Raw genomic sequence first — 25669 nt, 5'->3', positions numbered from 1 at the left:
CCATGAAAATGAGGTCAAGGACATTGGACATGTGACTGACGGAAACTTAATAACATGAGGAATCTATATACAAAGTATGAAGCATCCAGGTCTTCTACCTTCTAAAATATAAAGCTTTTAAGAAGTTGGCTAAAACTGCTGCCGTCGCAGGATCACTATTTCTATGTCAAGCTTTCTGCGACACAAGTCACAGGCTCGACAAAAACTGAAGGAGGATATAGCTGGACAAACCATAACTTCATTATGCATCTAGTACCAACAAATGACTATATCCAAATATCTGTCATTTTAGGAATATTTTGAAAAGAAACAAAATCATGTAGCCATTCACACCTTTATGATGTGTAGAAATATCCTTCAAAATAATAAAGCTGTACTTAAAAATTTGTAGGACAGCAAATGGCAGTTTCTAATGTCCTTGACTGGCTATTCAGCCCTTGCACGGTAGGAAGAGATAGTCAGGCATATTATGGAACTTTATTTATACAAAGAAACAGATCATGGACTGATCAATATGACCTTCAAGATTTTGTCATGGGGGCATAATCAATGTTTTAAAGTGTAACTCTAAATTAACAAACAACTCAAAAAATCTTAAGTCTTTTAAATTATTTAATAATGCTACACCTTTGTTGTAGCAAGATAATAAGACAATGTTTTGATTGGTTTTATTTCAAAATACTCCAAATATTTGTGGTTGTCATTTATAATGTTGTATAAATTTTTAGCAAAAATACATGAAAAAAAATGAAAATTCAGCATCAATCAGTCAACTGCAGTGGAGATTAATCAAAATATTATGCATTTTATAATAATATATTTCAGAAAAACTTTGATAACTTATCAAAAGCTATACAAATGACAATATACAGATATCAAAACTTTAAAATATCACAAATGCCTATTTCATTAACTGATTAGTATAAATATATATGTTTAGTACATATCTCTAACCCTGATGAGAACATAATGAGTACAAATGCTGATATTTTTCATTCTCTGTGATTAACTGAACAATATATATATGTTTTCCCTTTCATCATCAGCACTATTTTAAAACATTCTCTGAAACAACCATTCTTTCATGTCTAACAATTTCATAACAAACAAAATATCATCCAGAGTTCTTCACACGATATATATCTGTTGTCAAATATCTGGATACGCTAACTTCACTCAAACTTGATACCCTGAGCTAATGGCAATTCTTTACTGTAGTTTATTGTGCTGTAAATATAAACATGTAAGTATTACTTCAACTGACTGACCAAATTCATTAATTCCATATTTTTGGAAAATTTACTTAATTCCAGCATAAAATAATATCCAAACTTTCTATTGTGTAAATAGTTGTTGTAGACCCATTACCTTATGCTGTTTTCTGCTCTTTAGTCGAGTTGTTGTCTCTTTGACACATTCCCCATCTCCATTCTCAATTTTATTATTCTATGATCATCAACTTTTTAGAATTTTCTTGTCATGATAATAATTTGAGTTTTGTGCCAAAAAATTCTCATAAGTGAACCAAATATTCATACCACATCTTCCTATATCCATCGTAGAACATAGGTATAAATACTCAAGATGCATTTGGCAAGCTCTGAGCAATTTATTTTACAGGAATCATGCTTTCTTCATATTTTTTATGACATATAAAAATGTTAACATAATGGTTGAAGGCTGTACTCTTTTTACCTTTAGTTGCTAACCTTCTTTGTCATTTGGTCTTTGTTGGCGAGTTGTCTCATTGGCAACCATAACATGTATTATTTCCATATGATCAACAGTGCAAATTATAAAGTCTCATTTTAACTTTATTGAATATTTCCATCAAAATATTAGTTAAAACAATGCTTTAAAAAAATAAACCAAATAAATAACCAACAGATACATTTTTTATGAAGTAATGTTAATGTATCTTCTTCTCTACATTAGATACATACCATGTAGACCTTCTCATATACTGTTTCCAAGCATCACTGCCAGATTCCCTACCCCCTCCTGTATGTTTTTCTCCACCTAAAAAAAAAGAAGATACGACTATTTTTTTTACATGTGCACTAATTTGATATATTATTCATTTACTTTTTATTCATTTTGTTGTTTTAATGGTAATATTTTAAGGTCATATCAATTAAATAAATGATGATTTTTTTTGCTAAATCTGCATTTTTGTCAGGATCAGGGTTTTAAAAAAAAGAAAGAGTCGACCAAATAAATTACAATCTTATTTCATTTAGAATGTTGATATGCAAGTCAGATCAATGCAAAAAATGTATGTTAAAAGGCAAATATTTGTATTTGGACACATTGTTTATCAACTGGTTATGCATCATCTGAAGTGTGGGATGTCAGCATACATTAATAGTCTGTGATATACTTTAAGGTCAAGTAACAGTTACTGTAAATGTCGCAGATTTTGTTAAAATTTTGAATGCAATCTTGATTCATTGCACTACAATTGAAATTGAAAAAAAAATAATGCATTTATCTCTTTTATTTTTTGCAATATATCTGATTGAATTCTTACAAAATGGGTGAAGCATATAAAAATGGTTAAAAACCTTTAAAAATTTGTCTTAAAATTGTGTAATCTCTAATTCTACTCCATAATTTTTTCTTAAAAAACTAATTGTGCTTCCTATACAAATGTTCTCCCATTTTTCAAGAATTCAACCAGTAATATTTCAAATAATAAAAGTGATAAATGCATTATTTTTCATTTATCAATTGTTGTTCAACGAGTCAAGATTGCATGCAAAATTTAAGCAAAATCTGCAACATGGTAATACTTGACCTTAAATTAATGCAATAAAGCATTGATAAAATTGAGAATGGAAATGGGGAATGTGTCAAAGAGACAACAACCCAACCAAATAAAAAACAACAGCAGAAGGTCACCAACAGGTCTTCAATGTAGCGAGAAATTCCCGCACCCGGAGGCGTCCTTCAGCTGGCCCCTAAACAAATATATACTAGTTCAGTGATAATAAACACCATACTAATTTCCAAATTGTACACAAGAAACTAAAATTAAAATAATACAAGACTAACAAAGGCCAGAGGCTCCTGACTTGTGACAGGCGCAAAAATGCGGCTAGGTTAAACATGTTTGTGAGATCTCAACCCTCCCCCTATACCTCTAACCAATGTAGAAAAGTAAACGCATAACAATACGCACATTTAAATTCATAACTGGTTTTACAATTATTTTCCCTCTAATATCAGAAGTTGACTTCTAAGCAATATAATTTTGAACAAAGATAGAAATAAGTACATCCTGTGTTCATTTTAAATGTCTGTTTTTTTTGTAGACCAATACTTACCGAATGCCCCTCCTATTTCTGCTCCACTGGTAGGAATGTTCACATTAACAATACCACAGTCTGAACCTTTAGGACTGAAAAATTAACAAGTAACTTGTGAGATGATAGTAAAATTTTTAGGTTAATTGAAGCTGCTGACTGGTAAAAGTTTTTCTGACATGCAGAAATTTTTAAAATTTATTCATATTTTTTATTCCCATAAATTTCATAAAAATAGAAAAATACTCTGAGAATTAAAATCATTCCCATACATCAATTTTTGTAAAAAAAAATCCTGTAAGGCAGCTGAGATGCTCCATATTCAAGCATCATAAGAAAACATTTAAATAACCATTGATAAATCATTGTCTTCCTCAAACTTTTTTCTAATAGTGAACCCACCAAAAGTTTTGATACAAATAACAGAACAGGTCAAAAACATACCACGGTCTCCAAAATTGTGATACATGGTGTTATTAAAATACTACCTAGTGTGGATGTAGGATTTTTTTTCTCTGTTTTTGTTAGTGTGGAAAATACTACTTTATTTCTTATTTGTTTAGTGGTAGAATGTTGTTGGTAAACTTTCATCTTAAACTTTTTCAATACATAAAATATGTAAAATTTTCTTACCCAATCCATTTGAATATATTACTGATATCTTTTGTAAATAGACTGCTGGTCAAACCTTGTTTCACTTCGTTGTTAAATTTAATTGCCTCATCCACATTCTGAAAAGTTTTAGAAATTGAAGCATGCATTTGTTACCTTTTTCATACTCATACTTGTAACATCAGAAAAATGTGTTGTTCACTTGTTTTTAGAGGAGGCAGAAGAATTAGAGATTATGGTTGATATATTGCATAGGTAACATTATATTTTTAAAGACTGTAGATACCCCTAAAAATATTTTGGTGACTTTTGTCTTGCGGTTTCTTTCTCATAGACATATACCTCTCATATCCTTTTATAAATATGATTTTGTTAAATAGTTTATATTGCAGAACCATTATTGAATCTATGATTAAGATTTAAACTGACTTGTTTATTTTGTGGTGTTTTTTTTAAACATCACAATGTATTACTGTCAAGTTACATGATCTAAGTGATGCAGTAGTAAAACTAAATGTCAGTCTTTTAAATCCTCCCTATTCTGCTGAATTAACATAAATTATTTTTTTCAGTTTAAAAATTAAACTATATGTACAGTAAATTAACAACAACAATAAAATTAAAAATAGAGCAGCATTTTTTATAAAGATTAGATTCAAATGATGTTAAACCTTGATTGAACAAACTTATAAAGATACAAATTTCCTATTTAAATCATTTTACATTTATCCTTTTTGGGCCTTTTACAGCTAACTATGCCATATGTGTTTTGCTGATTGTTGAAAGCTGTACCATTTGTAGTGACTTATAATTGCTAACTTCCATGCCATTTAGCTCATTTGCTTTCATACACTATCTTATTTCTATAAAATGATAAAATGATTTACAAATGTCAATACAGATAGTACCCAGAATCACTCATTAAACTAGTGTGGAGAATGGATACTACTTACTTTACATTTTAGAGCGTACACAATTGGAGCAAATGTTTCCTTCAGAACTACTGGTGCATCATGGGCTAGGCCTGTTACTATTGTTGGTTCAACAAAATGTCCCTCTCTTTCAATTTTCTGCAATAAAATAGTGTCTGTATTTAGTGCAAGCAATCAAACAATACAATAATATGTAAGAAAAAAAGTCAGAAATAATGTTTGCAGTTACATATATATCAATATGCAATAGAAGTCTTTGTTTTGTTTTTAGGATCCCCAAGAAACTTCCTGGATAAATTTCAGGTTTAGTTGTACTGATTGCTGCTTACTTAAATAGTCGAGGTTTTCATTACGCTTCTTAAACAAAACATACTCCCGTAATATTTAAAAGTTGAATAATGTATGACAGTGGCGGATCCAGAGGGGAACCCCCTCTTTTTTGGAGCATCAATGCATTTGAATGGGGATATATAGTTGGAACCCCCTTTCTCCTGGGTTGGGAACCTCACCTTTTTGAAATGGCTATATCCACACCTGTATGACCTGTCCAAGACTCAAATAAAAATATACATAACGTGATGTGAGTGTACATGGATAACCCTATCTGTGGAGTTATATAGACGATATCTTAACTTTTGTAAAATGAATGTTACCCAAAATGAAACACAGTATCCATTTGAAAATTATAAAACTTATAAACCAATAACTAGCTGATTGTCTAAGGCATAACAAAAAATTACAACTTATGTGGTCTTGAGGTAGCTTGTTCGCTTCAAGCCCGGAGGTCATGGGTTCTAGTTACCTTCACCAAGTCAAACCAAAGAGTTTAAAATCAGTATGAAGGAGTAAGAGCTAAGATTGTTGAGCTCAGAGTCAAAATAATGAGTCTGGGTAGGGTAACATGTCTTATCTCAGACTGTTACTTTTTGAACAAACACATTAAAAATCTGGCTGTTGGTTTTTTTTTTAATTCTATCAGATTTATTTATCTTCTATATGAAATTTAAAATCATAAAGATAACCATTAATGGTAAACACAAGTTCTATCTTTAGCTGGGGTAATCATATTTGATGATTTGATGGGACAAAAAGATTAAATTTAATAATGTTAAATACTTTAAGGATTATTTAGGACAAGTTTTAATGAAATTCAGTGGTTTCATACACAAAGTTTAAAACGATGATAAAAGATTGTAAGTAAATGTTCATTCGATCCATAGTGCTGTTGAGCAAATAATGCTTTATTCAAATATTATATGAAAACAATCCATTTTATCTAACTTGGTTGACATTCTTTGTAAATAAACCATTTTAAAACAGTCATATTGTAAATACACCATCCAATGGCTTAGGATGGATTATTTCCCTTTGAATCAGTCGGTAGATAATTTTGCAATTTTGCAAAAAGGCTGATAGTTAATTTTAAAATAATTCACCTTATCAAAACAAAATGCATAAATAAACTGAACATATGATTATCCAAATAAAATCAACAACTTCCAATAATTGACAGCAACCAATTAGTTTTAATTGAACCAGTAAAAAAACAAAACTATTAAAGCAATTACAAATTATTTCACATCACCCAAAGCACGTAAGAGTTATCTCTTCACTTCGTAACAGTAAGAGATAAGTTTTTGGAGATCCAGCTTCTTGACTATGGCTAGCTATTATCATCTAGCTGGAATATATTAAGAATTACTTATATATGTATAATAAAAATAATGGTACCAATTTTCTTGCACCAGATGTGCATTTCGAAAACTCTTGTCTCTTCAGTGATGCTCGTGACCAAAATATTTGAAATCCAAAGCTTATATAAAAGATGAAAAGCTATAATCCAAAAGGTCCAAAAAGTATAGCCAGATCCTTGAAAGGAATCAGAGCTTTGCATGAGGGAGATACATATGTATAACACAGTCAATATGTCATGTATGTTATATTCTGCTTTCCTGTTTCAGACAGTTAGAAAGCTTCTACTGTGAAAGTACTTTAATTCGTGGGTATCAATTTTCGTGGTTTGAGCAATATTGACATGTTCGTGGGTTTTTAAATTCGTGGATTTTAGTTTTGTAAAAAAAAATAAAAAAAATAAAGACTTTAGAAACAAAGGTTACAAATGGTCTGGATTGAAGGAAATTGCAAAGTAAACATTGACCCATGTTAATCGTAGTGATAACACTAATTAACCCATAAGAAAGTGATCAACAGATTAAAGACCATCAATGTGTTAAATAGACCATAAACATGTCACCTAACAAAAACAGTAACATAAACACATGCTATAAATGTATCTTGAATCTTAAATACTTCTTATCAAAATCAAGCCCAGCATGAATTTATTATTTCCCATATGAACGAGAACGTTTCTCAATATATTCTCTAGATCATATCAGTAGTCAAACCTTCTGATGGGGATCTTTCCATGTCTTGATTTGGACAATGGTTGTTTTATTTCGTTGGACACTTAAATTCGTGGATAAAGTCATCCACGAAAACCACGAAAATTGGTACCCCACGAATAAAAGTACTTTCACAGTATCATTAAAAATACAAAATGCTGTTGAAAATGACACACCACACTTTCTTTTATAATGGCCCTAAATGATACATGTATTAAGTGATTTTATATTAGTTCTAATAGATTACAAAAACTTAAGATAGAATTTACTTGAAATAATCATGATCAGTTAGTGGGCCTGATGAGCAGGTGTTAATATCCAATAAGTTTCTTGTGGAGAATTCCTTCTAAGATTGGTTTTACTGGTGTCAAAGAGACAACAACCCGACCAATGGGCACAGAGGAGCCCAAGGGCACCAATGGGTCATCAATGCAGCAAGCAAATCCAGTATCCAAGAGGTGGTGTTCAGCTAACACTTAACAATAATATATATCTGTTCAGCAAAGTGCACACCACACTAAACTCAGAAACATAGAAATGAACCAAATTCTGAAATGTCAGAAAATAAGATTTAAATGTACTTTTTTGGGGGATTTTCAGTTGTTTCAATCAGACAAAAAAAGTTGTATGCAAAATTTTACCAAAGTCTGCGTCAATAACCCATTTTATCATTGACCTTAGCCTCAATCAGAATGGAAAGGAACAATAAAATGCTGAACAGAAATGTTCTTACAATAAAGGGCTACAATGGGCAATGTATGTAGATTGTGTAAAATATTTTAAAGATAAAGGTTTATGCTGCATCAATTGTTTCATTTGTCTCTGGTTGAACAGATGTTAGTGTTATATTATTTTCAATTATTTGAATGAACATTTTTCGTTATTGTGTTCACCAAATTTGCAAGTTTGCATCTATAAATGCTGTTTTCCTCGAAAGGAAAGGTTTCTTAACCACTAATGGTTATGCCTTAAAAGTGCTGGTGGCCTTAAGCAGCACCCAAACCTCCTTTAATAACTTGTGCCTACATTTGCATTATATACCTAGCTGAGCCCCAGGGAATAAATGGCAATAAGCTCATATTGCATCTTTACAAGAAGATACAAAATATCTCACTTCCGATTTATCTACAGCTAAAACTATTTGATGCGTTGGTGGTTCCTATTTTGACCTATTCCTCGGAAATATGGGGTTTGAAAATAAAAATAATACTGAAAAGTTACATCTACAGTTTTGTAAGCGCAGTTTGGGTGTGCGATCATATACGCCAAATTTTATGGTATATGGGGAACTTGGAAGATTTCCACTTGAACTGCAGATCAAGATATGTTTTTGGCACAAGCTAGCAACAAATGATAAAAAACTATCGGGTAAACTTTATAAGTTACTTTGGTACATGCATGAGCATGAAGGTTGTAATTTTAAGTGGTTTAACTATGTAAAATCTGTGTTTAATGATTGTGGCTTTTGCGAACTATATAATTTTCCAGAGCAAGTTGATTATAATTATATTAAAATTAATGTAAGGCAGCATCTCCAGGACCAGTTTATTCAAAAATGGTTCTCAGATATAAACAATTCATCAAGGGGGGAGTTTTATCTACACTTTAAAGAAGAGTTTTGCTTGGAAACATATCTGTTAAAATTAAGACGGGGTCATAGAGTAAACATATGTAAATTAAGGGTATGTAATACAAAGTTTCCCATCGAAACAGGAAGATGGAGAAATGTACCACGAAATGAGAGGATTTGTCCACTCTGTAAAGCTGGTCTTGGAGATGTATACCACTATATATGTAAATGTACCAACTGTGAAGTTAAGGATTTAAGGGGGAAGTTCATACCTCCATATTATTTAAAATATCCAAATGAAAAAAAAGTTCTTGGCATGCTTAAATATTGTTATAGTAATGTGCTGTCTAAGCTGTCAATTTTTATTCAAAAGGTAGAAAAGATGCTTGTCTAATTTAAAACTGTAATAAACACAAACTTATTTCTGAAGATGTATAATTTAAAAATGTATTCTGTTTGTATTATGAACTATGTTGTAATTAATATTGTGTATATAAATATGCTCCTGTTATGCAGTCTTCTGCAGCTGAGTTTTCTCTAATAAACTATCAAAACTATCAAAACTATCTTGACTGGAAAGAGTGAAAAGTGATGTATTCAAGTTATTCTTAGAAATCATTATACTTAAAATTTGGTTAGAGTCTATGTAAATAGTGAATAAATAACTGAGAGAACAGTCAAATTATAAAATTATAAACCAACAATTTTAAACAAATAAGAAATAATGGATTATCTCCCTTAAAAAGATGGAATACATTTATCTTTAATTTTGCTAAAATTTAAAAGCATATCTAAAAACGATTTTATCAATATCAAAAAAATCCATTAGTCAACTTAACAGCTGATTATTTGTACAAAATCAACTGCTTTCAAAAACTAACAGGTATCATTTTGTTAAAAATGTACCCATAAAAAATAAAACTATAAGATGATATAAATTATTGCATACACAACACTTGACATTTAAAGCCTATCTTTCTCTAATGAAAAAGATAAATAGTTTATGAAAAACACAGCAAGAAAACTTTAGCTGTATATATATCTCAATAATATATCATCTTCACAAATGCAATTGCATATTATAGTTGATGAAGGTGAAATCACACTAAAGAAAAAATTCAGCCTGTTTTGTTTGCTTATATTTATAAGACCTTTCTCTTTTCTTAAACTCATTTTTCATTATTCTCTATTCGTTTATAAAATATTCAAGCACCAGACATTTTCCATCATTTATTTTTTTACCTATTTTTCTCTCTGTATTTTTGCCCTATATTATCTTTCTGTAAACCTTATACAGACCCTCCTTTGAGATTTTTCAGAAGTTTAACTTGTAAAACTTACAGCCAATAAAAATCAATGATCTACTTTATACTTTACAATGCAGAAACACTGTTTTGAGACCTACTCTTGCCTCCAGGGATGCAGTGAAAAGTGTCATTTAAGACAGCTTTATGTCTTCCTCCTATTGAATTTTGAATCATTAAACATGGGATCTTGAAGCAGTTTGTACCAAGGAATTAAATATGTTCACAAGACATTGTTACCTTGCCTCCACATTCAATCTTTCCACCTTGCGCTTTAGCTTCCTCTACTGACTGGAGAAACAGATCTACACCTTGTTGACTATGCATTGGACCATAAAGAGTTCCAGCTGAAAATTACATAATAAAACTTTATATAATTATCATCATCAAGATCAGCAACAATAAAGTTATTCTTATACAAATTCCCAAAATTTCCTTTGCAATATCAATGCCTAATCCCCAAATAAAGTAATCATGCTGAGTGTCTCTATATGCTACTAGAAACTGTGTAATCAATTGATTTTTTTTTATAATAATTCATCTAAACAATTCATTTTTATAATTCTTAGCAAATGTATGCCCTTTATGGGTTCTTGATTAGATTAATAAAAGTCTTATCTTATCTTATACTTCGACTTGATGATTTTTCATAATCTAAGTTCGTCACTGAGTAAAATTCAATTAAAATGTTAAATATTCTTTATACTGTTTTCTGAAATCCTTTTGTGAAGTCTTGAAAAAGTTGACCATGTCTGATGATGTCACATATAAAGAACACATCTTTTTGCAGATGGTTATAAAAGATTTTCTTTTGTTGTCTAAAATCATTAGTGAAACAGATTCTGACACAAAGTTTTCAGTACAATAAATCACTTAGGAGTTAAATTCTGAATTTTTAAAAAGCTTGGCAAATTAGATTTTATTGAGATGCATTCTTAGTATTTCACTTAATTAACGCTTTCATAAAGTATAGAGACAAAGCAAAATTATCAGATTTAACTCATAGATAATCGACAGATTTATTTTGTGAAACAACTTTTCATGTGTTGATTATACTAGCACTTGTCTTTGCCGATAATTTGTTACTTATAATTTATGGAGACAAAGCAAAATTATTCAACTAAACTCATAGATTATCAATAGATTTTTTTGTGAAACAAATTTTCATGTTTTGATTATACTTGTACTTGTCTTTGCAGATAGTTGTTACTTACGCTCTAAAGGATCCCCAATTTTAATCTGAGCATATGCTTTCTTCAGTCTCTCGACAACCTCATCATGGACTTTCTCGTGGAGGATCTAGCAACAAATATGTAAACCAAATTAAAAGGTGATATTAAATTTGTAATCCTCATAATAATACAACATGGTGCATTTGTATTTATGAGATTTATATCTTTGTTACTTGTTTATAAAAAGTAAATACAAAAAGAAACATGAATAATTATGAATTGTAGTTATTCCCCTTTGCCCATATATTATATGTACCATCTTGTCATGGGAATATTTATCATTTGTTATTATATGTTCATGATGTTTTATCGGACCACAGATGAATTATCACGTTGTGATTGGTTAAACGCCGTCACATGGTGACCCCCTATGAGACTGTATGGGGTTAGTAAGTTCCATATGTGACGCGTTAATGGCGACGTCATCTATTAATGTTGTTGTGTTTATTTTTCAACAAAACGCCGCAGGAAAAGTCAAGCGTCCGATAAATTCGTTATACGGTTAACTACTGACCCTCTACTGATCAATAGAGGGTGAATAAAATTCATAGGGGACTGTGCCTCCGGCCTCACCCCCTATGGATTTTACTAACCCTCTATGGATCCGTATGGGGTCAGTAGCGAATCATATAACTTATAGTAGGGTCAAGGTCTAAATATTGTGTATTAAAAGAAAAGAACCCTAGATCTTCAATTGTGGTGCATTTGCCAGAAAATACCCTGTTACAAATTTTTATAAAGCTTTGTCAACAATGATGTTTAACCAAGCCCATCTTTTAAACTACTTGCTGCAAATTGCTGGTCAAAGCTTAATTTCAGCATTTGCAGTGAACATCTGATTACATGCTGTGAGGTGGATTCAAAACTGTTGTATGCTATTGCTTAGTAAATTTTTGAACTGGTGCAAATTTTCATATCACAAGAATTTTTAATTACTTCCACTAATATATTATCAACTCTGAATCATGTGAAAATGACTTGCAGTTTGCAAGTAAAATTCAAAGCTGTTGCAAACTTTCCATACATTACATTAGTTTTAAGTCTTCAAAAAGACTATTTTCTTACCAGACGTCTAGTTGTGGTACATCGCTGTCCAGCTGTGCCAGCACAAGCAAACACTGCAGCTCTAACAAGCATGTCAATATCAGCATCATCATTTACTGAAAAAGAAGATGTACATCATTTCTTGTGCACATACACTACCTGCATTTAAGGGACGACATCAAAAGATAGATTTAGGATAAAAAACTTAAATCAAACAGTTTGGGGTCGGGGGTCAACATTGCTGCAAGTTTTGTTAATCTAAAATCGATTTTACAAATATCCCTATTGGTGAATCAATTTTTCCCAATTAAGTTAAGAGGGGGATTGTGGGGGTCAGTGAAAAAACTATGTGAATTAAGTTTTTTATCCTTCATTGAACTTTTGATGTCGTCCCTTAGCATACTGAAATATTATTCATTGCATACTGTTGATGTATCATGTTTGCTTACCGTGCAAGCTCAGTTAGCTGTAACATTAAATATCTAATACCTGGTCTGTTTTTGTATTGTATTTTTTCAATGACTCTCTATAGTTTTTAAGTTTAGCAGTTATATCTCCAACCTAAGGCAATTTATTGTCATACTCTCCAAATTTAGGATGCAGTTTGATCACAGAACAACTTTGTAATTGAATCAGAGTAAAATGGAAATTTGGAGGAGTGAGCTCTCTTTATCTGCCTGGCCCAATCACAACAGGTCTAGTTCTTTTGAAAAGTCAATAATAATATAATATTTAAAGTAATGTAACTAATAAATATGTTAATCATCTAAGTATGCTTTGGGGGCAAAAACTTCTGGTTCCAAAATACTTCTAGATGACTATTTTTAGAATCTATGTTGTTCAGTACCTGTTTAATTGATGATTACTCTACATATGTGTGTACTTAATCTGCAACTCAGTAAGTGAAAAATATCTTACCTATTAAAGCATTGTTTCCTCCAAGTTCTAACAAAAATTTACCTAAAAAGTAAATAATATAAAGTAAATTAAATATAGTAAAATATTTAATTAACATTGTTTCCATACCATGTTCTAGAGAAGGATTGTATATATCAAAGACTCAAATATATCAAAATAAATGATCAAGTATTTATAAAAAAAAATACATCTGCAAATAACCTAGAGTGGAGTGTTTTTTGATGCCATAGATATCCTGACTTTATCAATTTATTTATCATTGTCATTTTTCTCAGTTTCTTTTGTTACCTATTCTGACATTGGACTCTAAACTTCTTTTTAACAGAGTTTTACTGTGCACATTGCCATGTTTCTTTGTTCTATGTCTTCTTGTGGTATAGGTCAACGATTGAGATCTCACAAAACATATTAAACCATGCCTCATAGTTGTCTGTCTCAAGTCAGGAGCTTTTGGTCTTTGTTAGTCTTATATGTTTTTTTAATTTTAGTTCATTTATGTGTTTTGGAGTTTAGTGTGGCATCCATTTTCACTGAACCAGTACACAAATTTATTTTGGGTCTAGCTGAGGACCATCTCTTGGTGCAGGATTTTCTCGCTGTGTTGAAGACCCCATGGTGGCTTTGGCTGTTGTCTGCTCTTTGGTTAGGTTGTTTAATATATTTCCACTTCCATTCTCTATTTTATTTCTATATTTTCTTCAGGTTATCAAAATTTAAAATAACCATAGAGCCATTATTGTTGAACAGAAGTGTGAACAATGCTTCATTTCTGAACAAATGAATAAATATGTTTATAAATACAAATCATGGATTAGAAAACAAGTAACAAGTCACTTATACAAACTCTTCTCCTGTTTTTTTGTTGAACAGTTTATGTCAGAAAACCATCCATGATACTTTACTATTGAAAGGTTGGAAGCAGATATTAATACTAATGACCGACTAAAACATAATAACATGTAGACAAGAATAGCACTTCATCAAAAGATGAAAATATTGACAAAGGACTAAAAGCACTGATGTCATGTTTTAAGTTAGTAGACAAATTTCTAAATTAATTACCAAATCTTTCTTGAACCATCATAGAAACTTTATGTCCAACCTGAAAAAATAAATAGTTAACTAATTTACTTCTCATTTCTTAAAGGGGCACTAGCTACTAAATATATAAAAAAATTTAAGTAAGTTTTTTTTTTGTTCAATCAATAATGAAAGTGAAATAGTGAAATAATAATTCGCTTTTAGCAGCCAAAATGGTTCAATTTGTCAAATTAAGCGAAGAAACATTGATAATTACTGATTCACTTGCAAGTGAATAAGTTGACCTCATTAAATCCATATTCATGTGAACTTCAATTTAACCCCTAGCTAGAGATTGACAATGCATGCATTATACGTGTACAGGTTATTTAAGGAAAAAGAATGTCAACAATGAAAGTGAAACTACGGTAAATCATTTGATTACTGATTCGATCTATATAAAATTTAACATAAATTTTTAATCTATATATTAAAATCAAACAGACCTATAAAAATCTAATTACACGCGTTGGTTTAATCTATTCATATCGTTATTTATGTTTACATCGCTTATATGATCATCCGAGGTCAAACCAATAGTTAATTAGATGACGTCTGGACTAACATACACACGAAACGAACCTACATATTATCTACACCATGCTCTGTATACTGTTTATTTTAGACTTTTAGTAGTTTGGATACATGTTTTACATTGTTATAAATCAAATAGGACAATTTGAGTCAAATCGGTGACCATGAATTTGACAGCTAGTGCCCCTTTAAATTTTGCTGTATTTTTACAAATTCAGGAAAAAAATAGATTTTATTTTTCATCATATACCAAGAAATAATATGAATTTTTAAGTTATATGCTAATGACACAAAATTAGCAATACATTCATGTGTTTTTTTAAGAATACAAATTTCAAATGTGTACGGTAATTATTTTAAAATAGAAATTTGAATGATCTGATATCATACAGAATAAAAACAAGATGTATTGTAAAATAATGATCAAATATGATCCCCTGCTATAAACATTCAGTAAACAGGTAAGAAAAATCATACATAATGTGTTAACAGATATTCTAACATGATGTCCTTCAAACGCTCTCAGTACCACCCGTGGTAAAATATGAACATATTACATTGGCTGTTCTGTCGTACTCCCACGTCATATGTTTTTTTATGAATGAAGTACCAGAAGTCATAGAATGATGACATTGTAATTTAAGCATTTTATGGGAAAATACACGCTTCTGATACCGAAAATCATCACAACAAGGAAAGTAAACAAACGATGATAAAAATGTGATATAAGTCCATTTTTTGTATACATAGAAGACATATAAGTAAATGATCATTATCAAATTCATCCAAATCTATCTAAAAACTTAAAAACTTTAATGTAAATAGTTATTCTGTTTGCTCCATTTTTTATGCCAATCGAAAAAGTGTGTTAATCTATTGGAAGGGCAAATATTTGCCTTCACCTTGGGTGCTTTGATCCAAAAGAATTGCGGTATTTGTCCTATTAGAATCGAAATAATTCATGGGGGCTTGAATATATCTAGATTTTACCACGGGTTGTCCCTTTATGCCGATATTTTACCCCTCCCTATCGCTCAGGTTAAAATATTTGTCACGTGACGTGACCTTCATTTTGTTATCAGAAACAACAAACAAATTTGAAAAGCTTTTGTTTTAGATCCTTGTAGGCAAAGTCACTGTTTGGCAGCCTCTAGCCCACCCTACATCCCAAAATCAATAATGGAATTTTCCTTCAATATCAGGTTAAAAAGCATAAATGCATAAAAATACATTGAATAAGAAGTTTGAAGTCAACAAATATAAACTGAGTTTTAATAAACAAACTTACAGGTGTACTGCCAGTAAATGATAGAAGATTGATCCTTTCATCTTTGGCCATCAACATTCTAAAAATATAAGTTACAATCAATATTAGGTGATCATTCAATAGATTAAAGCATAAAGTATAAAATAGCATGGAAACTATCATTTTAGTGTGTATTTTACTTTAACTCTCCCCTCCCCCTCCAAAAAAAAAGAAGCAACCCAAAAAAATCAATTATCATTCAGAATATGGTATGCACATCATCAGTGTACTTTATATCAGCTGTAATATTTTAGAATATCTTATTTGTATTCGCACCGAATGCTGTACATACCAAACATGTTCTTAAGTCCTGTCATATCAAATTGTATGCATTGTGAATCTGACAAAAGCGAACATCAGCCAAAACCGAACAAAACATTAAGTCCTGAATAGGTTCTGTTTAAACAGGTATAACTGTATAATAAATATTATATCATTTTTACCCAATATCAGCACCTCCTTGAACCAATGAACAAATGGCACCTGGAAGATTGTTTGCTTTCAAGACAGCTTCTAAAATTCTGAAAAGAAATAGATGAGGTATAAAAATAAAAGACATAAATAATTTACACAATGCTAACTTAAGAGTAAATAACGATTTAATGTTTGCTCCCTCTATTAATAGTTATTAGAGATCACTGCTTATTCATTTTTTTCTTGCCACTGGAAAAATTAGCATCAAACTCCTTACTACTATAAAAAAAAAAAACAGGTTTCTGATGGTTGGGGGTAAAGGACGCTGAAACGGTTTGATCCTTTGAAGTGCCAGTGTCATTACTACTTTTTATCTAATACTTCATACAGATTGCATGGACTTATCAAACATACATTGAAAAATGTTATTTTTTGTTGAGGGTGATTTATTTTTGTGATTTTCTACTTTTCTTGATGTATCTATATTAGGGAAGATTAATTTTACATAGCATAATTGCGACAAATTATATTCCCTTTTTTTTTCTTGAAAGTCATTCCAATTGATACTTTATAGTGTCTTTGTATGTTGTGATATTACACTATTGTTTCAGATAAGGAAGAAGGTTTGGTACCATTAAAATTTTTGCACTAGTCCTATGTCAGGAATCTGATGTTCAGTAGTTATTATTTGTTGATGTCGTTCATAAGTGTTTCTTGTTTCTTGTGTTTTATATAGATTAGACCATTGGTTTTCCAGTTTTAATGGTTTTACACTAGTATTTTTTGGACCCTTTATAGCTGGCTGTTCAGTGTGAGGCAAGGCTCCATGTTGAAGACCGTACCTTCACATATATTGGTTTACTTTTATAATTTGTGACTTGGATGGAGAGATGTCTCATTGGCACTCATACCACATCTTCCTTTATCCATAAAAAATAAATTGTTTGCAAGATTAGTTGGTTAACAATTGCATGGCTTTTATATTTTTGACTTACTTTGTAATTGCAACACTGACAAGTGGGGTTGTGGGTGCTCCTTTCCTAAAATATATCAAATGATTATAGAACATAACTATACTACCTGAAAATTTGTCACCATCGGGATAGCTTAATTAAAAAAAAAAAGCAAAAGCTAACCCTAACACAATGACTATCCTATTAGAATTTTTTAATGAATTCAAAATGTAGTGAAATAAACTCTTAAAGCGTAAAAAACGTTGTTATGTCTCAAAAGAGCATCAAAACTTTAAACTTTTAAATATTTCTAATAATTGGGTTACCATAAACAACAATTTCCACAGATCAATGATATCGATGAATTCCATCCATACACTGCTACAGGGAAGTTAAAAGCTGTTATAATACCCACAACTCCTAGTGGATTCCATTGTTCTATCAGCATATGTCCAGGTCCTAAAATGAGCAAGAAAATAACATCATTTACCCATTGATGACAATATTTTATTGAACATAGATAAAATATCATTGAATGCAGATTATTATTTCCAAACACAAAAAAAAAACCAATAGGTTGTACATAATTATAAGAAAAAAAATCATTTCATAATTGATACAAAAATAAAAGTTATATTATGTGTCTAAAAGTCATAAGATACAAAGCATAAACATTTTTGTCATGCAGTCTTTTATCTTATCAAAAGTATGAAGTCAACAAGTGTATTGCTGTTCAAAACTGGTCTTTCATTTTCAGTGGTACAAAAGTTGAAACTGCTATAAAAATCATGTAAATAACAGTAAATTGCTTGCTGTCATTTTTAAAATCAACTGGTTCAGGCAAGATTTTTTTACATAATACAATGTATTGTGTTTTTGTTTCTTGGAATTAAGTTTTAGAATTATCTTTTGTTTAGGTATGAAATTGCAGAATAACATATGATAAAATACTAACGCTCTGATGGAAAGACATTTCCTGAAAACATTCTGGACAGTCCTACAGCATAGTCAGCGATATCAATATACTCTTGTACTTCTCCCTCCCCCTCAGCTAAAATTTTACCCATTTCTAAAGACTCCTACAAGAAAAGTAAAACAATGAAGTAGATTTGTAGCAGATCAATTTGCCTTTAAGAATCTGAAGGCATATGGGTAATCTCATTGTTCGTACACCAAAATGAAAATAACATTACGTCATTGGTTGAATTTCTATTGCTTATCATGATTAAACCAATTTCAACGTTTTGGTGTACATTTTTGAATATATTACCCAGAATGCATTAGATTCTGAAACGGTGAAGTGTAAAACATGACATGATGACTCCTGCAATGCAGACTTCTACCTAACTTTACTGTGGATATATTATCAACTCATGGTCAGCTTAGTACATCAATGAGCTATGATGTCAGTATTTGTCAGATTATTTTGTCAACCATTAGATTTTAAATTTTGTGGAATTAAGGACTACTTGTATCATTTTGAAAAAATTAAAACAAAAGCTGCAAACATTTGTATTTGGCTATTTCGAATTTTTTTAGTCAATCTTTAAAGTTTTATCTCAATTCTAAGTTTCAAGATTTAGCTAGAGTTATCTCCCTTTGCATATAGAGATAAAACATTCTACATTATTGGTTTTTATATTATTGGTAGTTGTATAAGTCCCCAGTTGCCATATTGTAAATAAATACATATGTTTTTATATTCTTGAATAAAAAATAGTTTAGTACTAAGTCTTTGTATATATTAGTATACTTCTCATCACACTTAGATTATTACAATCTACAGACATGTGTCTTTTAGAAATTGAGGTTATGGTTTAAGTATATGAGACAGCAACTCAAGGCAAGAATTATCATCCGTAAAATGATAGACATTAATTGGGTATTAGATATAGCCAGGCTATAATAGGTCAAGGACAAGTGCGTCATAAACTAGATTTAGGGTTAAACAAATTGGGGTTGTAGTTGCTTCTTGGTTTGCGTTCTTTTCCCTTTCTTTTTTGCATTTAGAAATGTCTTGCTTAATTATCATCTTCAATCTTCTGTGTTGAATTCAGCCTTTAGCACGATAAAGACTCAGGGTCATCTTTATGTTTGTCTTGCCCCATGATGTGATTATTTGTCAGATTATTTTGTCCCTCATTAGAAGACTTAGTATTTGTATTATTTTGAAGTCTTTTTTTAATTTACATGCCTTTACTAGTATTGTAGAATTGCTGTAGCATTTCTGTTTAAATCAAACCTCCTTTAATGTACATTTTATATCTATCTACAATTCTATGGAAAAAAAGGGTTGCTGATGTTTTTAAATAACAAGGAGCAAAAGGAATCAGCCCAAAAATTGTCCAGGTGATTTTAAAAATCTTTCTTTTCATTTCACCTTTCTACACCAAACATTATGACTTTTTAAAATATTCCTGAATCTTAATTTGATTTGTTCATTCTGACAAACATAATTAAGAATGACTTACCAATTTTCCTAAGATGGTCTTCTTTTCTCTCAATGCCTCGCCCATTTGTCTAACAATTTCTCCTCTTTGTGGAGCTGGCACCTATCATAATAATGTGACTTATACAACTATGTCCTCTCAACAAAACCAAAATAATGTTTAATACCAAAAATTACTATAACTATAAAAGTAAACATAATGTCCTATAATTTCTAAGCAGCTTTTCAAAACAGAATGATGCATTAAAACTGCAAAACATATCTGGCATTTGGGTTCGACGACTTACAGAAAAGAGCGACGATTTACAGAAAAGAACCGAAAACGACCGAAAACGACCAAAAAGAACCGAAAAGGACCGAAAAGAACCGAAAAGGAGATCGTAGTTTTTTTGTAATCGAAGAAAATTAACAAATTGTAAAATTAAATATGTCTATTATAAATAAAAAGATATTTTTCACAAAAGTTTATTATTAGGTTTTGAAACCTTATACTGCAACAGGACTACATATAATTACTTACTGTACATGTGAAAAATTATAGGTAGGGTCGGATGCCTATCTTATGGAATCGAAAACATAGAACAGACAAGAAAATTAAAGATATTAATTCATTACTATCAAACAATCGTTCTACATGAATTATATTTACAAGCTGAGTGTCATTATTTTGTTCAATCTTGGTCGCTAATTCATTTCGAACATTACAACAGTTCCTTATAAATTTTTTGGAATGAGTTCCTTTCATCAGTAAATATATCTACAATACGGACATTCGGACAATAGGACGAAAACAAAATAAATCAAAATATCGTTTAAAACATGACGGAAAACTTTACGGAATTTGATGACCCTGTCAACAAAGTCAGAGGGTTAGCGCTATAAAACCAGGTTTAATCCACCATTTTCTACATTTGAAAATGCCTGTACCAAGTCAGGAATATGACAGTTCTTGTCCATTCGTTTTGATGCGTATTGTTATATGATTTTGCCATGTGATTATGGACTTTCCGAATTGATTTTCCTCTAAGTTCAGTATTTTTGTGATTTTACTTTTTACAGGAGTTATTGAATAAATACGAATATTTCGTTCTTTTTTTGTGTGTGTATGTGTATTACATATTAAATGAAACACACATTAATTGTTACTTTGACACGTGAAACCTGTCAAGGATTTGAATTTGTCAAGGAAAACTTCAAAAGTCCCGCTATCTCCATGCACAAGTTTCTCTATAGATACATGTAACACCACAGGCCAACATTTATCACCATCGGATATCATTTCACTAATCTATTATCTGTTTTAAGTGGTTTATTAGATAAAATTAATAGAAATCAACAGGCCATTCACTTTTTCACACCCTTTAATCTATACGCAATTATGGCGGCTATATAAAGAGTAAACAATTATCAATTATACCGAAAGCGGGTGCGCTTTTCATTTATTTATATTTCTTGAAAGACGAAATGAAATGACTGTGTTTTGCACCAAATTTATAATATATAGATAATGATGTATTTTTTTTTATTGATTAATCTCCTTTTATTCCCATGTAGCCCATCGTTTTATACCGTAAATTGAATAAGAAATTGAAACGAATCAAGAACATCGTAAAGTTTTGCCAAGGTTTACATGTAGCAGGAATTGAAATTTTTGTCAAATGTTTTTTACAATTCTATTTTCGAAAACAACGAAAATGACACTGATTTTGTTTTCATAAATATTTAAATGCCTTAATTTGATACAGGGAAATCTAACTTTTTTGTAAGCCTACATATCCATATAAATGTACAATCTAAATTTGAATTATACATTCCTTTATTACGAGGGGAAAAATTGGTATATATACATGGTTTTAACTTTAAATAATAATTATATGTATGCTCTTTTCGGTTCTTTTCGGTCCCTTTCGGTTCTTTTTGGTCCTTTTCGGTTCTTTTCTGTAAATCGTCTCTCTTTTCTGTAAATCGTTGGACCGCTGGCATTTTGGTGATCAAAATATCAAGCAGGATTAATGTACTCAGACTCAGAAAACAATCAATTATGAAATTGGATTTGGTATTTTGATCACAAACTTTGTACATGAGTACTTAGTTAATTTTATGACTGACAGCCAAGATTTTATTTTTTCATTAATATTTGAAAATATGAAGAAGAATATTTTTTTTAAAATTATTTGATAAAATAATACTCTATTAAAGACTTATACCTACTTCAGTTGGAAAGCCTCAGTTTCAGTCTCAAAATCTATACATTTTTTCTATCATACAATGAAACTATTTCATTGTCAAGTCCCGTAATTTTTGTCAAATATAGCACACTAGTTACAGTTCCGTAAAATTCTAAAGTGGTACAAGTTAAATACTAACCAGTACATACATTTATATATAAACATGATAAAAACGTATACAATACCTCTGCCCAGACTTCCCATGCTTCCTTTGTTGCTGCAATGGCTTTCTCATAGTCAGCTGGACTGCCCTGAAATTCAAATAAAATACTGGTAATTAAGAATTCAATCAATTAAAAAAGTCTAATTATCAAAATACTAAATGATGAAACTCTAAAATATTAAATGATGGAACTCTAAAATATTAAATGATGGAACTCTAAAATATTAAATGATGGAACTCTAAAATATTAAATGATATTAATTAATTAAAAAAACATGTTAACCCCTTTTTTTGCTTTTGAGCAATACCCTATGCTGTTGCCTATTGACATCCCCTCCAAAAAAAATTCATTGTACCCTCCTTCCCCCACCCTTTTATTTTGGCAAAAAGCTCAAACCCTGACATTTCTTTTTACATATTTTACAGGTAAATCAAATCATAGACAACATTGTCTTTCAAATGTAATTGAATTACCTCTCTTACACTGCTTTTAAATTGTCTTTATTGTCCATTAACCAGAAAAAAATAGTTTGTCCCCCTTTTTTGCCCAGAATTTCTAATTTGATTGAGCCATAACCCCCTCAGTCAATCCTTTTGTGGTGTGAACACTTGTATAATTTCAGAGAGATTCATGCACTTAAACACAAGTTATTGTCAGGAAAATACAAAAAAAATTGGAAAAAAATTAACGTGATTTATTGAAATCAGTTGATGTTTTTATTTATCTAAAAGAAAGTGTATATTTTATCGTCATACACTAAAAACTACTGTTAACATCATATGGCAAGAATTTTTACCATTATTCGTCATGAAGGTATCCTAATTATGACCCTCATTAATATCTTACCTGTACAACTGTAGCTATTGGCTTTTTGTTTGTAGGGCAATAAGATGTGGCAATCTGAAAAAGAAAATTAAATAGTTAGCTAATCAACAAGAATATGTTAGGAAGCTAGGACGGGTACCTTATTAGGAGTTTTACAAACACATGGTATTCATTTCAACCTTCCTGCTAAATCTTCACCCTTGACACTTTGTTTGGGTATTTTCTTGTTACAAAACACCAAAAGTGCATGTGCATTACATAATTTTGTGGAAAACAAATACATCCTCGTAACCAAAATTTGTAAGGGTTCCACATAACCCTGTGTCTCACCTACTTTTACAGTTAATCGCAGTCTCAATAAAAATGAGGAATTTTTTTTTTTTTTAAATTCCTCTCGATATTATCTTTTGATTGTAAGACGCTTCTGTCCAAGTTTTGAACAAATCAAGGATAGTTTATGAATCTAATAAATGTATTAAAGCTTTAACATGTTCAACCCCGCCACATTATTCATGCATGTGCCTGTCCCAAGTCAGGAGCCTGTAATTCAGTGGTTGTAGTTTGTTTATGTGTTACATATTTGTTTTTCGTTCATTTTTTTTACATAAATAAGGCTGTTAGTTTTCTCGTTTGAATTGTTTTACATTGTCCTATTGGGCCTTTTATAGCTGACTATGCGGTATGGGCTTTGCTCATTGTTGAAGGCTGTACCGTGACCTACAGTTGTCTTAAATGTTTGTGTCATTTTGGTCTTTTGTGGATAGTTGTCTCATTGGCAATTATACCACTTCTTCTTTTTTATATTAACTGCAGACTGTATGAAATGTTAACTGGAAGAAAACTAAGTCCATTTATGAGTAAAATACTGATAAACAGGAATAAAATTTTAACAAAATTTCCTTCTAGATACATGTACTAGCTTTTGATCATAAACAAGCTTCTGTCCAAGTTTGGAACAAATCCAGGATATTTTAAGAAAGTTGTTAAAATTTTTAAATCTTTAACCACAGAGTGAATGTAATGTTTCCCAGCAGAAAAAACTTAAGTCCATTTATAAGTAAAATGCAGAAAAAATGATTCATGATCATAAACAAGCTTCTGTCCAAGTTTGGAAGAAATCCAGGAAATTTTAATAACCAGGATATCATCTTACGGTATTTAAATATTGCACAGCTTGTTCGCTATGCCTGTGTCTGTTGTGACATCTTTGATGATAATGAATGTAATTGATATGTATTACTGGTAATTTATTAGAGCACAGATATCGTTATCATAAATTACTTAAAACCTTTACTAAATTTTTCCATAGATATAAAGATTTGGTTTTGAAGTTAGGTTGTACCTGTGGAAAACTTTTTTCAAACAGGATAGCACATCCTCATTTTTACAGAAATGTTGTTAACCGTGCCCAGAAATTTAGAAATGTTATATTATTTTCAAAAACTTTAACCTGAACATTTGTGGACGCTGCGAACGACACAGATGACAGATTGTAGGATTGCTATGTTTCACTTTTTTGACAAAAGTCAAAGTATCCACGAAAAATGTTACTGCTAACAAAAAGATAAAATTGCTGTGACAGTACCCTTGTACACACTCAACACTCTGGTTAGGTTTTTTCTTTTTGAAAAAAAACATAAGTGCATTAAATAATTTTGTGGAAAACTAATACATCATCATAACCAAAAATGTTACAAAAGACAAAATTGCGGTTCAGATAATTTCTGCTAAATCAGCTGTTTACGTATTGAGTGACCTTGAATCCACCAATGAAATCGGTTGATACGATACACACCTACGACTATGTTTCGTGGTACCTGCTTGTATTTTAATAAACAGTATGTGTATGATAAATGTTGCAACAATTCCCTTAATTATATGTGTTGTACTTAACATGAGAAATCAGTATTTTTGTAAAGTAAAAATTCTTAATCAAAATCTGCATACCTCGCCTGATCCTCCCCATTTTCCATAAAACACGCCATTGTTTTGAGCTGACAGTCCTAAATCTTTAAGCCACGAATACTTTGGATCTTCTATCAATAAACTTGACATGGTTCTGTGTAATCTAAGAGATAACAATCGACTTTTTGTGAGAAAGTGACCGGCTCTGCAGTACACTGTGGATGTCGCCATTAGGGTAATTTGGACGGATCCATTTAAAGGGATGACCTAAAATAAAAACACACAAATGTTCGATAATGTCTGTGAAAATAGTTTAAAAGGGAATTTTTATGATTTAAAGTCGTTTAAAAATTTATAACCATGGTCTGTGTGAAATTTTGTTTCTGAATGTCTTGAGGAAAAATATTAAATCGTTCCTTATACATGTTATACCCTACAACAGAATGAAGGTGCCGGGGAGACTTCATTGGAAAGATTTGGCGCACTAAACAA

The 25669-nt window shown here is 30.8% G+C and overlaps 1 protein-coding gene across 1 annotated transcript; it reads right to left on the bottom strand.

Moving 5' to 3' along the window:
- Window positions 1-694: 694 nt before the first annotated feature.
- On the bottom strand, window positions 695-25444 carry LOC134715818 (alpha-aminoadipic semialdehyde dehydrogenase-like). The gene is made up of 19 exons (XM_063578299.1): window positions 25220-25444; window positions 23294-23347; window positions 22469-22534; window positions 20078-20158; window positions 18562-18685; window positions 17933-18065; window positions 17649-17693; window positions 16683-16760; window positions 16222-16279; window positions 14382-14421; window positions 13320-13361; window positions 12423-12517; window positions 11340-11424; window positions 10366-10472; window positions 4871-4987; window positions 3939-4036; window positions 3327-3400; window positions 1944-2019; window positions 695-1227 (listed from the first exon to the last, which is right to left on the bottom strand). Exons 1-19 carry the CDS (start codon window positions 25406-25408, stop codon window positions 1173-1175), a joined length of 1617 nt encoding a protein of 538 aa, XP_063434369.1. The 5' UTR covers window positions 25409-25444; the 3' UTR covers window positions 695-1172.
- Between the last annotated feature and the right edge of the window lie 225 nt (window positions 25445-25669).

This window comes from Mytilus trossulus, chromosome 4 (assembly GCF_036588685.1).
Source record: "Mytilus trossulus isolate FHL-02 chromosome 4, PNRI_Mtr1.1.1.hap1, whole genome shotgun sequence".
NCBI lineage: Eukaryota > Metazoa > Mollusca > Bivalvia > Mytilida > Mytilidae > Mytilus > Mytilus trossulus.
This window is presented reverse-complemented; position numbering and strand designations above follow the sequence as displayed.

Excerpts from the sequence above, each read along its gene's own strand:
- LOC134715818 (XM_063578299.1), bottom strand. The coding sequence starts at position 25,408 with ATGGCGACATCCACAGTGTACTGCAGAGCCGGTCACTTTCTCACAAAA. Across the intron at positions 16,761-17,648 it reads GTCAGTGTTGCAATTACAAA|AATTTTAGAAGCTGTCTTGA; the intron begins GTAAGTCAAAAA and ends ATTTCTTTTCAG. Across the intron at positions 12,518-13,319 it reads AGGAAACAATGCTTTAATAG|TAAATGATGATGCTGATATT; the intron begins GTAAGATATTTT and ends CTTCTTTTTCAG.